General features: G+C 40.2%; 1 protein-coding gene across 7 annotated transcripts in view; it reads right to left on the bottom strand.

Annotated features, from left to right (window-relative positions):
• The window catches only part of LOC117160816 (uncharacterized), a 246,742-nt gene that overhangs the window by 90,907 nt on the left and 141,512 nt on the right, over positions 1-14,323 (bottom strand). For all 7 annotated transcript variants that reach the window (XM_033341844.2, XM_076623190.1, XM_076623192.1 and 4 more), the window contains 2 exons: positions 9,731-9,878; positions 2,901-3,008 (listed from right to left, as the gene is read on the bottom strand). In XM_033341844.2, the coding sequence (XP_033197735.1) occupies positions 2,901-3,008; positions 9,731-9,878 (256 nt within the window). The remainder of the gene's footprint in view (positions 1-2,900; positions 3,009-9,730; positions 9,879-14,323) is intronic.

Consider the following 14,323-nt stretch of genomic DNA (forward strand, 5'->3'; position numbering starts at 1 on the left):
TTTCCATTGAAAAATTTCCCAGTCGTCATCAAAGTTTCACGCAATAAAAAAGCATGAAAAGATTCTAGCAAAAGACGCGGCAGTTCGACTCAGAGAAACGATCGGTTTCCGCACGAATGGCGGACGCAGAAGCGGCCGGTCGTCGGAAAGAGGCGCACGGTTTTATTCGGCTGTTTCTCACCGCTGAACTTTCTCTATGTACACGGAAACGTGTGCAGCGGTGAGAATTATATAGGAAGGCGTACGGCTGGGCGTAGAAGGTTGCCTCGGTCTCCCTGTGGTGAGTTGCACTTGTAAATGCACGTCTCTCACGGTATCCTAGCCCACGTCTACCTACAACCGCTTACCTATAACCCCGCTGAACGTATATGTACAACGGGTATATGGCCGCCGGAAGGTAGGCGGCTGGGAGCTACAGTGGGAACACAGTTCTTGCATTAGCCAAAGAAAGATTTCTGGGGAATGGAGTGAGAGAGCCAGGGCTAACCGAGCGACGGTGCAACGAAGAAAGGTACTACCCGTATAGACAGGGCCGCTTCTTACCGGCAGTCTGCCAGCCAGTACTATCGTTGGCCCGTCGTTGATTTTTCCCGCCTGTATCCTGCTGCTGGGATACTCTCAGAGCCCGCAGGGGGAAAGAAACGCGAGAAAAGGGGGCTCGTTTCAAGCGACGATTATCAACGCCGCTCTCGCCCCGTGGCCGCGCAATTTGAATGCCGCCGGCGAACTTATGAAGTTTCTGTCTGTGATTAATGCGCGAGTTTCTTTCGGGAAGGCCGCTTTTCAGCCCTTGAAAGAAACACCAGCACTCCGCGCTGCCTCGATTCGGTCTCCCCTTTCCAACGGGGATTTTATTGACTCTTATTTCGCCAGTAAGTTAACCTTTGATGTGCACGGGAGCTTAGGTTTAAATAGACGAGGGATGAGAAAAGGAAGTTGTGTTTAATGAGATTGAATTATCGTTGCTGTATGCATAGTGGATGAATAGTAAGTCTTCTTCCATCTTCATTTTAAAGAAATTTCCGAATATGTATATCGACCGCTTGCTGAAACGTCGAAATGTTGTACGTGTAAATAAGTCTAGCAAACATACAACCCGGAATTATATTCAAGAAACTACGTACATGTAACCAGATCATAAATAAAGGATAACATCAAGCAAGGATGCTGAGCCCAATTTCACATAGTCTGATAATACATACACACCTGCACGCACACAGCTGGCAATCTTCGACACCTAAGATAGCACCTAGTCAATACCAGGCGATCCTTATTTCTCTTTCCACGTATATTTGTCTTATTGACCGGCGTATTCCTGTAGCAGCTTGTTCAAGTTGAACTAGCAGAACGTGGATCTGGTTCTACATTTAATTCTGGTTTGAACTAAACCTCACTTTTGGAAACCGTGGATTCCATCTTCCGGGCTGTACGACACGATATACGATAAAAAAGAGAAGAAAGAAAAATAAGAGAAATGTAGGGAGTGTACGTTTCGATCGGTATTTACGAATCGGTTGAAAATCATGCGAATTCGTAATGGTATCGGAAGAAAAGCCGATTCTCCGGGGAGTTTGGTCGAGTCTACTAAATGCTCTCGAGCGAACGCATCCCTGTCTCTAGACAGATCCTCTAGGAAAGTTCGAAACTAATGGCTGGAAATCGATGATACCTCGCTTTTAAGGATCTGTTCGGTTCGTTCCTGACTACGGAGAACCTTCTACTACACGAAGTTAACTTCGCGAGGTAAGCGTCGTTTTCGCAAATGATCGCGCGAACGTTCAATCGCGATCCTCGACTTTAGAATTCCAGCCATCCAACTCTCGACGAGATACTCCGCGGGATGCTGTTAATTCGTTTTCGCGTGTGCATTGTTTCTTCACTCGAGCAGGTATTTTTCTTTAGTATCGTAGAAAAGTTACCTCACGATACTTTTGAGCCAAGATATACAAATATTTGTAAAAAGCGTACATTACACGCATAATACCCTAACATCACGATTTCTGGAAAAATTTAAATTCAACTGCAATAAGTGAATCGCTGAATGCGACGATTTAGCCGAAGCTTAATTAAGTGTACGATTATAGTCACGGTTATTAAGAACTGAAATTTGATTGTTTCCTGATCCTCTTCATTTCCGTTCAGCGAGGAAACCGTAGTAATGGAGAAAAAAATGATGATATTATCGAGTAAGTGGCTAATTGAGGCATTCCCGATGAATACGATGGTAATAAGCGGATTCACAGTACGTTTATGAGCCAGTTTTGAACCGCGGCCATCTAATAACAACGCCGCATTAGTTTCTGCTTATAGTGAAATAAAAGAAACTATAAAAATTGTTGAATTTTCTCAGATATTATGTAGCTTTAATTACAACTAAGACTATTTAAAGAGGACTTAATTGTTCTACATCAACGATGTTTTAATTTTTATATACGTTCCTCACTCGCTTCTCTTCTTCGCCTTACTTCTCATATCTTTTTGACGCTCTTATTTACGAAAACCTCTAAAAATCTACAAACAGTATTATCAATGAATTTATTCAATTTCCACAAGACGTTCCACGAGCAATTTTTTACACGACTCGGCGTGAGGATTTAGCAGTTCAAAGAACGATCGATGTGCATCACCGAATGCACGAATCCTGTTCGAAGTACGAGTTTCCCAAGGAGCCGGGAAAGCCTGGTCATTAAACTTGAAAAAGCAGAAAGCAACGAGCATCAAAGCACCGTGAAGTTGGTCGGTCCTTTAAAGCTGCGAGGACAATTAATTGGCGTTCCACGCGGAGGATGTTACCAAATATTGCGGAAGATAATTAATGTTTAAATTCGAGTACGGTTATGTGCGTGTATAAGCGAACGAGAACGAGTTATTAATGTTTCGGCAAGAGAGAAATTACTTACCGAGTATCTGGCTAAGAACGGTGCGGCCATCTTCACCGAGGCAGGCGCTCCGAGCATCAAAGGGATTTGTGAATTGCACGAATGCATAGCCTTTGTGCATAGATATTCCTGAAACAACAAACGATCATGACGTTCCAATACCAGCCACGGGTCTTTCTTCCAGCCACGCGAATGGAATGAAACAGAAATACCAAGATAATGGGAGGAAATCTTTAATTAAAATTGTTTCCATGAATTTTGATGAGGCATAGAGTCTGACTTGGCCAAACTCGTCATCGTGCCAGATACCAGATGAGGGAAGCTCGGATCGCGATTATTGAAAGGGATTCTTCTTCTTTTACCTTCTCTTTTCTTAATTTCTTCTTTTCCTTCCTATCCCTTTGTTCGATTTGTGACGTGTGATGGTGGTGAATAGTAATCGAGCAACGGCAAGGCGATTTGAAAATATTGAAATATAATTCATTCTATACTGATTCCAAAGTCAATTCGATTTGTTTAAACACTTATAGCAAACAAATAGAGAAGAGATGTTATTTTCGTTTCAGAAATACAATACTTCAATAGAATACCACTTTATAAGAATCGCACTTTATAAAAAGTTTTAGATCGACAATTTTTAGATAATTGTGACAATTGGATTACAGTACATGAAATATCTGTCCGGGTAGATTCGTCTGTCTTTAGAAATGCGATTAAAACTACATTTGAATGTGCTTAATGCACGAGCTTTTCTCTTTCGCCGGCGATTGTCCTAAATAAATTACGCGCTCCACAGAGTTTATTACAATCCATAGGGAACGAATTGCTTCACCTCCTTTTTCTACATTCATCGGCAATGAATTTTAATAAGATTTTACGTTCGAATCGTATGATCCACCACGAAACGTTCAACCTTATCTTACTAATGCAAAATACTGTTTTCACATATGTTAGTTGCACTTATCGCATCCATCGAGTAACCACAATTCCGTTACTTTTCAGAATTCCAACATAGAGTTTCTCACACATATCTTTTGAAAGCCTATCCTTTGAGAAAATATAAAAGGACTGAGATGATTACGGTTATCGTACCACCGTATAACAATCGTGGAATAGAAATGTTACAATTTTTATACCACAGCCTCTAAAACAGTAACGTACATAGTAAACGTAGATCACAACACCGGACAGTTACGGTTTCCGTCGATGTAGAGAAGGCGGCACAAAAAGAGCTACTATAAAACAATATATTCAAGGAGAGAACAGCATAAAGTTCCACGAGATTTTCAGTCCCCGACATTATTAACATGTCCTAGGCAACTGGCGTGGCCAGATAAGTTTTTTTTAGCCATCACTGTCCGTTTCGGGAGTGGACACACGTTCAGTACGAAATATATCTGCATCCAGGCCGTGTATACCCACGGCTATATATATAACCGTGGCAGGAATATATGGAGATTTACATATTTGTTTCAGCATAATGAATTCCATGCATGGTCAGCTGCTAACCACGCAAAAGTTATTACGGGTACACAGATTACAGGCGGCTCCTGCGTTAAAATGAACGTATCTGCCGACTTGCTACGCAGACTGCCCACGGAATCGATGACCCGGCTGTGCCATGTGGTAGCCGATGTAAAATTAAAAAACAAAAAAAAAAAAAAAAAGAGAGGGAAAGAGAAAAAACGAGGAGAAAGAAATGAAAGAATATCGGTTGAAATTTCGAACGAATATTTTCTAGCCTGGAATTCTGCGGCCTGTAGCCGGCGCATTTCGATTTTTCCCCAATGTTCGAAACGTATCTATATCGTCGATTTTGCAGGGGAACTCTTCTGCAGCAGATGTGAATTGTTATCGACAGACAAGTATTTGTAGGAAGATTTGACGCAATATATTTGTTGAGTATCTTGTTTTGTCGGCATAAGAGATTTCGCAGAATGTTGATAAAGCGTTTCATCCATCAGCGAAAAGACAGTTTATTCTCGTTTAAACGATAAGTTCTTTTGAAAAGTTTCCGAAATCTACGAGTACGTTATTCCAATATCTAAAGTAAAGCTCACTGCTCTTTAAATATCCAGCAAAGTATCAAGTATAGAATTCCGTATGAGAATCACGAAAGAGAACAATACGAAAATTTCAAGTACGTGCAAAGATTTGCTAGTTCTCTGGGCTGTCCAATTTTAAAAAGCACCTACATCAAGAACTTCGACACAAGATAACCGAATAACGTCTCCCACGAAGAATAAGAACTAATCGATCATATCTCCTTTATAACGGTACGTAAAAACGACAAAAAAGAAAGAACATGCTTTTTCACCGTACCGAAAAAAGGAACAAATTAAGTCTCCTTTGCATCGAATCCGAAAAAAAGTATGGCTAGCCAAAAAAGCGTCTCGCTCTATCTGGCTCATCGTCTCGACCGGCAACTTCTATAAAAGTTTCAACCTCTGCTCGCCGCAACGACAATTCGCAATTTCCCCGACGACGACTGTTTTGCGCTGGTCTTTTCGTCGTACACCGCGCAAGGAACCACCCCGCATCCTTATTGCCGGAGGACTAGAGAGGCCCGAGTCAACGGAGACGTGAAATTGGAAAAGGTTCGGCTTGTCAGATAGAGCACGGCTCCTGGAATGCTGGACCACTGGTGACAGCTGCGCGGAACAGATTGCACGAATCAAGTGGGTCCAACCTCGACGACGACCGCGACACTGACAACGACAATGACTTACGATGGTCCATAAACGAAATTTAGTAGTTCAATGGTTAATAAAAAGAAAAAAAAGGAGAAAAAATATATGTATGTATATAAAATACAGAATATGAAAAGGTAACGATTTATTATATTACAAGTTTTTTGGGGCTGTTTTCCAAGAAATGATTTGAACGGCGATATGAATAGGAATATCAATAGGAATAAAGTTTCAAAATCGGATATTTAAAAGTTTGATTATTTTTATATCCCTTTAAAGATTCGCAAAGCTGGAGACTACATATTAAAATTTACTACAATGTTTGCGGACTAAAGTTTCCAGCTACTCGAAGTCCTGCGTCACTAAATTTAGATTCTGACCTAGGCAACGACGACCACGGAAACTGTTCCGGTGAAGAATCGAAAATTGTATTAAATCCTGGGCGACGCGTATCATAAACCACGAGGGCCACCGGGGCGAAAGCATTTCGCTTTCGAATTGCGAAACGCAATAATTCGTGACGTTTCATGCGATACCGATTCGAGGGTGCAACGAGAAAAAGCGAGCCGAGGTTTCGAGTAACTCGATATTTCTTGTTGCGGACGTTTACGTTGTTTCTCTCGCGGAAATCTACATATCCCGTTTTTTGCCTGACCCGTGGCTAACGAGGAGATGCGGGGAGTGGGAAATCGAATTAAAAGGAAAAATAGATCGAAATAGAAAGCGGTAGGGAAGGGAGAGAGAAAAAAATGAGAAGGAAATGCACGAGCCCGACGAACGTTTCGATTCGAAACGATGGACCGGGCACAGTTCGGTAAACGATTGAATTTTCCGAGTCAGAATAACCAAAGCTGTTTTTGATTCCCCAGAAAAATGAGTACGCGCTCCCGCGTCATTTATGCATATGTCTGTCTCTTTGATTGACGATAAAACAGCCTGCGCTCGGGCTAACATTTCTTTTGGAAGGATAAATTCGAACGTGTATCTAGATGGAAAAGGGAGAGCGCGTGCCAGGTGAAAAAGTTACGAGCACTTACTGCCATTTAGATCACTTTAGGTCGCTGCTCGACGAAATCGAAAAAGGTACAGGTTCGTTCGAAAAAGAAAGAAAAAGAAAAAAAAAGAAAAAAAAAGAGGAGGAAGAGTTGGCAGTCCGAAAACAAAATGTTTCCGCTCTGAAACTTTTTCAGTACGATTCGTTGACCCAATTATTAATAACTACCTCTTTACTTTTTAACAATTAAAATGTTAAAGTTCAGTATTACGAAGGTATTTTGAATCGTAAGCTCTGTCAAATTTAAATCCTTATAACGCTTAGTGGTCCAATTATTCCGCACAAAATGCAGAAACTTTTCGTTCAATCCAACAAAAACAGTCCAACCAAATTTTATACTGCTCTTTCGTTTCAACCAAAAAGAACTCGAGCTTTTGACGTCCCCACTGTCAAATGCACGAATTAGCACAAGTCCCTGAATACGCTGGGGAGTTGAAGCCTGTACTCCAACTAGGTAGAACTTGGAAATAAAATTAAGCGACGGTCCAGTCGATAGACAACACTCGGGTACAATTCCGAACGTCCACTTGACTCGCGTAATCTGCTCGGTACAGCTGCCACCGTGGCCCTACTGAATGGGGGCAGTTCGGTGGTGTCCGCCGTGTGGTTGTCGTCTTATCTGTCGAATCGAAGCCCCCTTTTAATTCCTCCGACGATTCTCAAGTTCTCTGCCCGGCAAAGTTCGGCGCAGCCGCATTGTAGAAGCGGCGCATTTATTGTCTAGCCGCTTTATCGAGGAAGCTGCTGAAAGTAAGCTGTTTATCGGCAGCTCCCAGACACCACCGTCCTCAGCGGTGTCACTTTCCACGAGATTTCGAGCTTCCTGGCCAGGATTCAAAGAAGAGAGGGCAAGAGGGAGAGAGATAGAGAGTGAGAGAGAGAGAGAGAGAGTTCTGTGTCTCTGCTGGTCCGATTGGACGACTGGCCTGAAACTGGGTTTCCATCCTTGTGATAATGCTTGTGACACTTTGTCGCGTTAAATTGTTTTGAATTAGTAGCCCTAGCTTTCTGCTCGCTCATGAATTCTCGATAAAGCGCCCTGGCTAACTTTGGCCGCGTCTTCTGTTCTTCGGATTCCCGGATTTCTGGGCGTTTTTATATATTTTTGAAGAATATTCTAAGACGATTATGAAGATTCTAAGACGGATTAACGTACTTTTAGTTTGGCTTGCTGCTTTAATATCGCTTGTAGAATCGACGTACAAGTATGTGGGAAAATGTTAGATAAAACAATAAAATTGCAACTCACAATTTGAAGAAACGTAACGTTTTGTAAGAGTGGGACGATAGGAGCGTTCGATCAAGTAGATAAGGTCGGTCTGCTGTCAGACTAGGGTCGTGCAATTGCTCGACGATCTTACGATAACTCCAACGAGTCAGAAATTACAGTAAAACATACTGTAGGTTAGTTTCCATGTAATAATCGCAGGTAGCGATATTTTTAGCTCTAACACAATCTATTTCTTGAAATAATTTAACTGCAATATTTCAATGAATTTACGTTAATGAGTTTACTATTAATCTACGTTGGTCAGGAAATTCCTCTTCCACTTATATTTTGCAAAACTCTTTGTTGTTCTTAGGAGGCCTAGAACCGATTGACTTATTCAAATTTAATGCACCAAGTTTTCATTACGGACGTTGCATGCGACGTATCACGCGAATGCGAAGAAACTACGTCATAGACTGCGCTTTAATTTTCCTTGCTTCAGAGACACCAAACACGGATCGCATCGCGTACCAGTGACAGCTGTACGCAACAGACTCTAGGAAACTCGAAATTCGTATAAGTAAGACCGAGTTTCGCGAAACTTGCGTCAGTAGTAAAAGTGTGATACTTTTACTAACGAAATACGATCCTGTTGCTGTTCGTCAAACGGTAGAACGCGCTTTAGCTTCCCAAGAAATCGAGAATGAAATATCTTTTAATAATACATAATAAATTCCATGAAGTAGTAGAGATACGTAATATCGACGAGAAAATGGTACGAGTTTAATTCCTATCTTTTAGGATAAATCCAAAACTCAAAGAGAAATCCAATCTTGTACTTTTAATTTGTTATTGTTTCTTTTTTTTCTCCACAGTGGATTTAGTTGGTAGCAATAAAGTACGTTTCCTAAACGAAGTTAGTGCTATAGTGAAAGCAACAAAGTCATCGGGGTTCGTGCAGCTAGAGACGGATATCCAATCGGGATATCGAAGGTCAAGGAGCTATCACGGCACAAATTGGGTTACCGAGGACGGAGCGTATCGAGAAAATCCTATTTCCAACTCGCTATTTTTCTCTGGCCGAACCGAGCTTCCACGTTTTTATACCGGATAACAGCGCGAGTCTTTCCTGTTATCCGACCCGATCTTTGAATCTTCTCAACTTTGGCCAGTTTGTAACTACCCTGCGCTTTTCCACTCCACCCTGAAACCGATGCTTCCACGCGAATCCCACAAATAAGGCTGCGCGTTATTTTATGCACTGCTTCTTAATTCTAGATAATATCGATTAAATGAGATTTTTTCTACGAAATCGAAATTTAGTATTTTATCTCAAGTTACGATTATTAGGGTATCAAATTTTCTGAAGTAAGCGCGAATTAATTTTTCATTTCCTTGCTAATTTTACCACTGTTATTTAGATTTCACAATTGTAAAGAATGAAAATAACAATTTTCGGCACAGTTCGTTGCTCAATTACAAATCAGCCACGAGTGAATTTCAACGAAGGAAAGATCCTTAAAATCAACAAAAATGAAAGCTCGTTGCGAAAGAAGATTCGTTTTTCTAAGAATAAATATTCATTCTACCATCAAATTGAAAAAATTCTTGCTACAGAAACATAAAAGGATATTTCCTCCCGTAGTTATTTTATAAAATATCCATCTCCGCCGTTATTTCAAACATTATCTAAAATAGTTCAAAGAAATTTGAATTATTTTAAGGAAATCGGACGCTACAATTATTATTATTTGTGACAGTGTATCCCGAGAAGGGAAAAGATTCTTTGTCGTGGAAACATCTGACGTGTGACGGTCTAGCGAAAGAATCTGGAAAATGTCGGGGGTCGAAGCTGATCCGGGCTTTCGTTTATGTGATTCCACCGGAAGGAACCTACCTGCCAGACGGCCGTAACGCTGAAACATTCGCTCCACATCGGTCTTGCTGCACTGAAACGTGTTTAGATTCCCGACGAAAACTCGGGAATTCACCGCCTGTGGGTCCTGCGAATTGGTCTGGTTGCCCACTTTGCTCATCTTCATCGCCTGGAACAGAAGAATGTAACCGGATACCGGTTTATCGTCGGACGTGATTTGAGTGACGATGCAACGAAAAGTGATACAGTCATTTTATTGGCCTTCACCTTAATAGAACGTTCCTACGACCGATACTCGCGTCACCGGCTACACGGACGTTCGTTTATGACATTCGTTCTTGGATTTAGGCCGATTTCACGGGTCTTTTTATCGGCCTTCGCGTGGTCGTTTAATCTTCTTCGTTTCAGATACCATGATACAAGTATTGATACGTAAATCAACATAAAAAATTATTGGTATTAAAGAATGGATCGTAACATTTTTTCGTATATCTGACCTCGGAAATTTATTTTATAATCTTGTGCGTACTTTACTTGTATAACAAAATAAAACCAAAGTGTCTGTTCTTCGAAGTTACTTTTGAGAATGGAGGATTTTGAACGGGACCGAGTAGACGTCCAAACGCAATACTTTTATCAGTGAAAGATGAAACTTCACAGATTGCGACAACTTCACAGAGGTTCGACGAAACTATCGTGTTCCCGGGTAACAAATAATGTGCTCAGTACAGTCTGGCGGAGACTTAATGAAATTCGCTGGAACCCTTTAAATTGACGAAAGATGCGCGGTCGTCGACACGTTGGGTCGTATCGTGCGGTGAGAACGCGAGGAATTAATTAACGCGTTTGCGATTCCATTCTAAAAACCACGAAGTTCGACGTGTCTACCTCGTTTCTCATTTTCCATAATATATACCACAAAACTAATGAGGTCGTTAGCCATGTCGACGCTAAATACAACACACGACGCGGATAGATTCTCAGTGGCAGGGCGATGCCGATTTTCATGGAATCTGTTAATCTCGTGTATGATCATGCGTTAATTGGGCGAACGTGTGCTAATTCACTCAGCCGGTCCGAGAAAAAAATTTCCCTGCCCTTTGATCGTATCGAAGCTCGATTTCAGTCTGTTTTCATCGCATGTTGTCCGGGGCAATGACTTTTTAATTGATACAAAAGATTTTTCAGCGGATATTCAACGAGCTAAAGTCCGCACGTTTTGATATTCAATAAGCTTCATTGCGCTAATTTTTCTCTGTTATATCTCTCTTACTATACTTCTTGTTCTAAATTTTATTCAAGTGTCCGCCATACGAGCAGCTATTATTAGGTTGCCTCAAAAGTTCCTTTTGTTCTATAAGAAAGTAGTAGATGCACAACATTTTTTGTTTTACATTATTTTATTGAATTGTTTGATCCATTTTATTCTATTACTACAAAATAGATCATACATAAATCCATAAAATAATGTAAAATAGAAAATGTTGTACATCTATTATTTCACTTATGAAACGAAAGACTTTTGGCACAACCTGATACTTAGCTTAAAGCATTTGTTAGAATTCGTTATTCTACACTTTAAGATTATTTCGAAAGTATCGCGTTTCTACGAAAATACTATTTGAAAATATTTATTCCTTTTTCCAATATTCGAATTATGAAATTTTCCTATCGCTACGGCTGCAAACGATACCGTGGATATCGCGTTTCATAATTAAAGCATTCAACTGCGAACAAATTTCGCTAAAAAGCGCGCTGATGGTGCAGTATTACCTTTCCACAAATGGCACGGTTGCATTATGAACCATATTAAACAAAAACGTAATGCGCTAAATAAATTAAATCTTCATGAATAAACACAATTTGTCGATCGCCGAATATCTACCCCCGCGTAAATGCGCCTGAAAATGTATAAAATCAAACGAAATAATGTTTTTGCGATCAAAGCTTGTGCAAATCATAAGCAAAGCGGATTTCGTGTAAAAGATCGACAGGCCACGTAATTTGCTGCATCGGTTTTTCCACCTTCCTTCACGTAAAAATCGACGCACACATCTACTTTACAAAATTGCCAGCGATGTGGCGAATTCTTCCTCGATAAAACCTACTTTCATCCGTCGCGTCGCGTCGCTGGCTAATTTCGATCTTCCCTTCAAAATTTACCTGGTATAAGTGTGCATGATTAACGTTCCTGATATTTTAATATATCATGCTCTCGCCATTGATCCGCATTTTGGTACCAATAACCGTGGTAGATAATTCGTGGGAAAAGATACACGTAACTATTCCAACTTCAAAAATTTTCGAGTTCCTTCTTGTGCATTCCTGATATTGAGGTTTCCTATTTTTAGAAAAATATCATTCCGAAAATTCTATGAGAAAATTTAACAAAAATGGTCTGAACGTGAGTATACACGAAGATTGAATTTTTATTGAAAACATGAAAATATTGTAATATGAAATTATGGTGCTCTTTTGTAGAGTATATCGATGAGCACTAACGATGCAGAAATATGTTGTGTGGTGGGTACATCGAGTAATGATATATATTATGTCGCGGCGCATGTAACCACCCCTTAATATTGGCTTGATTGATGTCGGAGTAATTACTAGCGAACACGTTCAGTCAAGGGAAATTGGAGATGCGTCTAATTAGTCCCGCACTGCGCCCCTTCTGTAATTAGCATAAACAGTAAGAATTTTCGTGGTCATTTGAAAGTGAAAGTTATCTATCCGGTAATATGAAATGGAATCTTACCGATTTAATTAAATCACAGCGCGTACAGCTCACGTGTAAACTGAATTAACGCCACTTTCACGGGAAACGATATATTATACCGTCCTCGAATTACTTCCCACAATTTCTTGTAGATTTTTTATCATTTTTAATTGTAGCCCTCTCGGTTTACAAATAAAGAATATCAAATACTAAAGAAAGATCGAAGAATATTCAGGTTACAAAAATTCATCAAGTTTCGAAAAAACGGTAGAGAAAAGTGAAATTAGTTAAATACCCGAAAGATACCCAGCCATTGAGGAATGCCAGGTAACAAAGCAACGCTGAAATTCGAGGTATATTTTATAAAGGTTTCCCTTTTCCTATCTCCATTACAAGCCGGCCCGATTCCAGCCACGAGATTCGTGACGAACGCTCTCGATGCGTTTCACAAACGCTTTCGACGAACGCCAGCATTTTTTGGCCACGTTAGGTTTGATGCTACACTTAACGCGAACGATATTTCCCGTGGAAACGACGAGAATCATCGTTTTGTTAAAAAAAAAGAGGAAAAAAGAACAGGCTCAGGTGGAACAAACAGAAATAGGAAATAAAAGAGAAAAGAAATAAAATAGAATAGAATAAATAAATGAATAAATCACTAAATGAGCATAAAAGAGTCGAGAGAAAGAGAGAGAGAGAAATCTCACCGTTTCTGAGCGTCTCTAGTCGTTCAATTTTATACGTTTCCTGTTGCCAATTTTACGTGAACTCCAAAAAATTTCTACGTAATATTTCCTCGACATCTCGAATCGTCATAGGAAGTTTTATTTTTTAGTTTACGTTCCGTTTCGTTTCGTTCAGGTTGGCCCGCTACTACAGGCTATGTACACTAAATTCCCATTACTTCCGGCTAGACGCATGGAAAACCCGAAAACATTGAATACAAGTGCGTGGGCGTATTGTTGTTGCCGTTGTCGCTGACGTTGCTATTGCTGCTGCTGCTACCGTTTCCCCCACTCTCAATTTTCTTTTCCCCGTGTTAATGTTAACACCATACGCGTGTTTTTAAATCGCTATACGCGAAATAAATCGTGCCTCGCATGCTCGTAACGGTTCTGTAACGAACACGAAGATTTTTATTTCGATTTCGGTGAATTGTCGTGCCGTTGAATTTACCGTACTGGCGATTTCGTACCGACGCATAGTATAAATACGTAGCGTATAAAATATATAATGTTGCGTTTTCCACGGTGATTATTGGGAAATAAAAATGAATCGATCTCTCCTCCATACCCTCTGGCGTTCCCGATATTTCTACTTTTAAATTCAACGATTCCATTCGTTGCAATTATTATGCTACGTTACCCGTAAAATTGTCATGGAAATTACTGGCATTTTTTCATTATTTTCGTATCGCTGTATTCACGCTTTTATTTGTTTCTGAGTGTCTTTTTTTAAATGATCTATAAAACTCGTTTGAACGTGTATCTCTCTGTGTAATAATATGTCGGTTTAGTGAGAGAAATATCTAAGAAGCATGAAAGTTAAGTAGCGAGGGTAAATGTGGAATATGAAAGGAGAAACGAATGCTCGTGACGAGTGCAAGATAAGGACTATCATTTCCGCATATTGATTCGCATTTGCGACCGGCTATCGACTCTTTTATGATATCTCTTTCCTTTACTGGCAGCAGAACCTAATGTTTTGATAGTACTTTTAACTTCGAAATTGACGTGCATCGTACCGTCGTCGAAGAAACGTTCACGGAATTGTTAAAAATATTTAACCCTTTTAATGTCGAATGTTCTTCTGATTACGGGAATAATTTTCTTAGCAAATACGTTCGTCGTTTAACTAATCTTTCCTCATAGCGCGGAGAGGTTGAAAAATTACTT

Source organism: Bombus vancouverensis, chromosome 12 (assembly GCF_051014615.1).
Source record: "Bombus vancouverensis nearcticus chromosome 12, iyBomVanc1_principal, whole genome shotgun sequence".
In the NCBI taxonomy this organism is placed as follows: domain Eukaryota; kingdom Metazoa; phylum Arthropoda; class Insecta; order Hymenoptera; family Apidae; genus Bombus; species Bombus vancouverensis.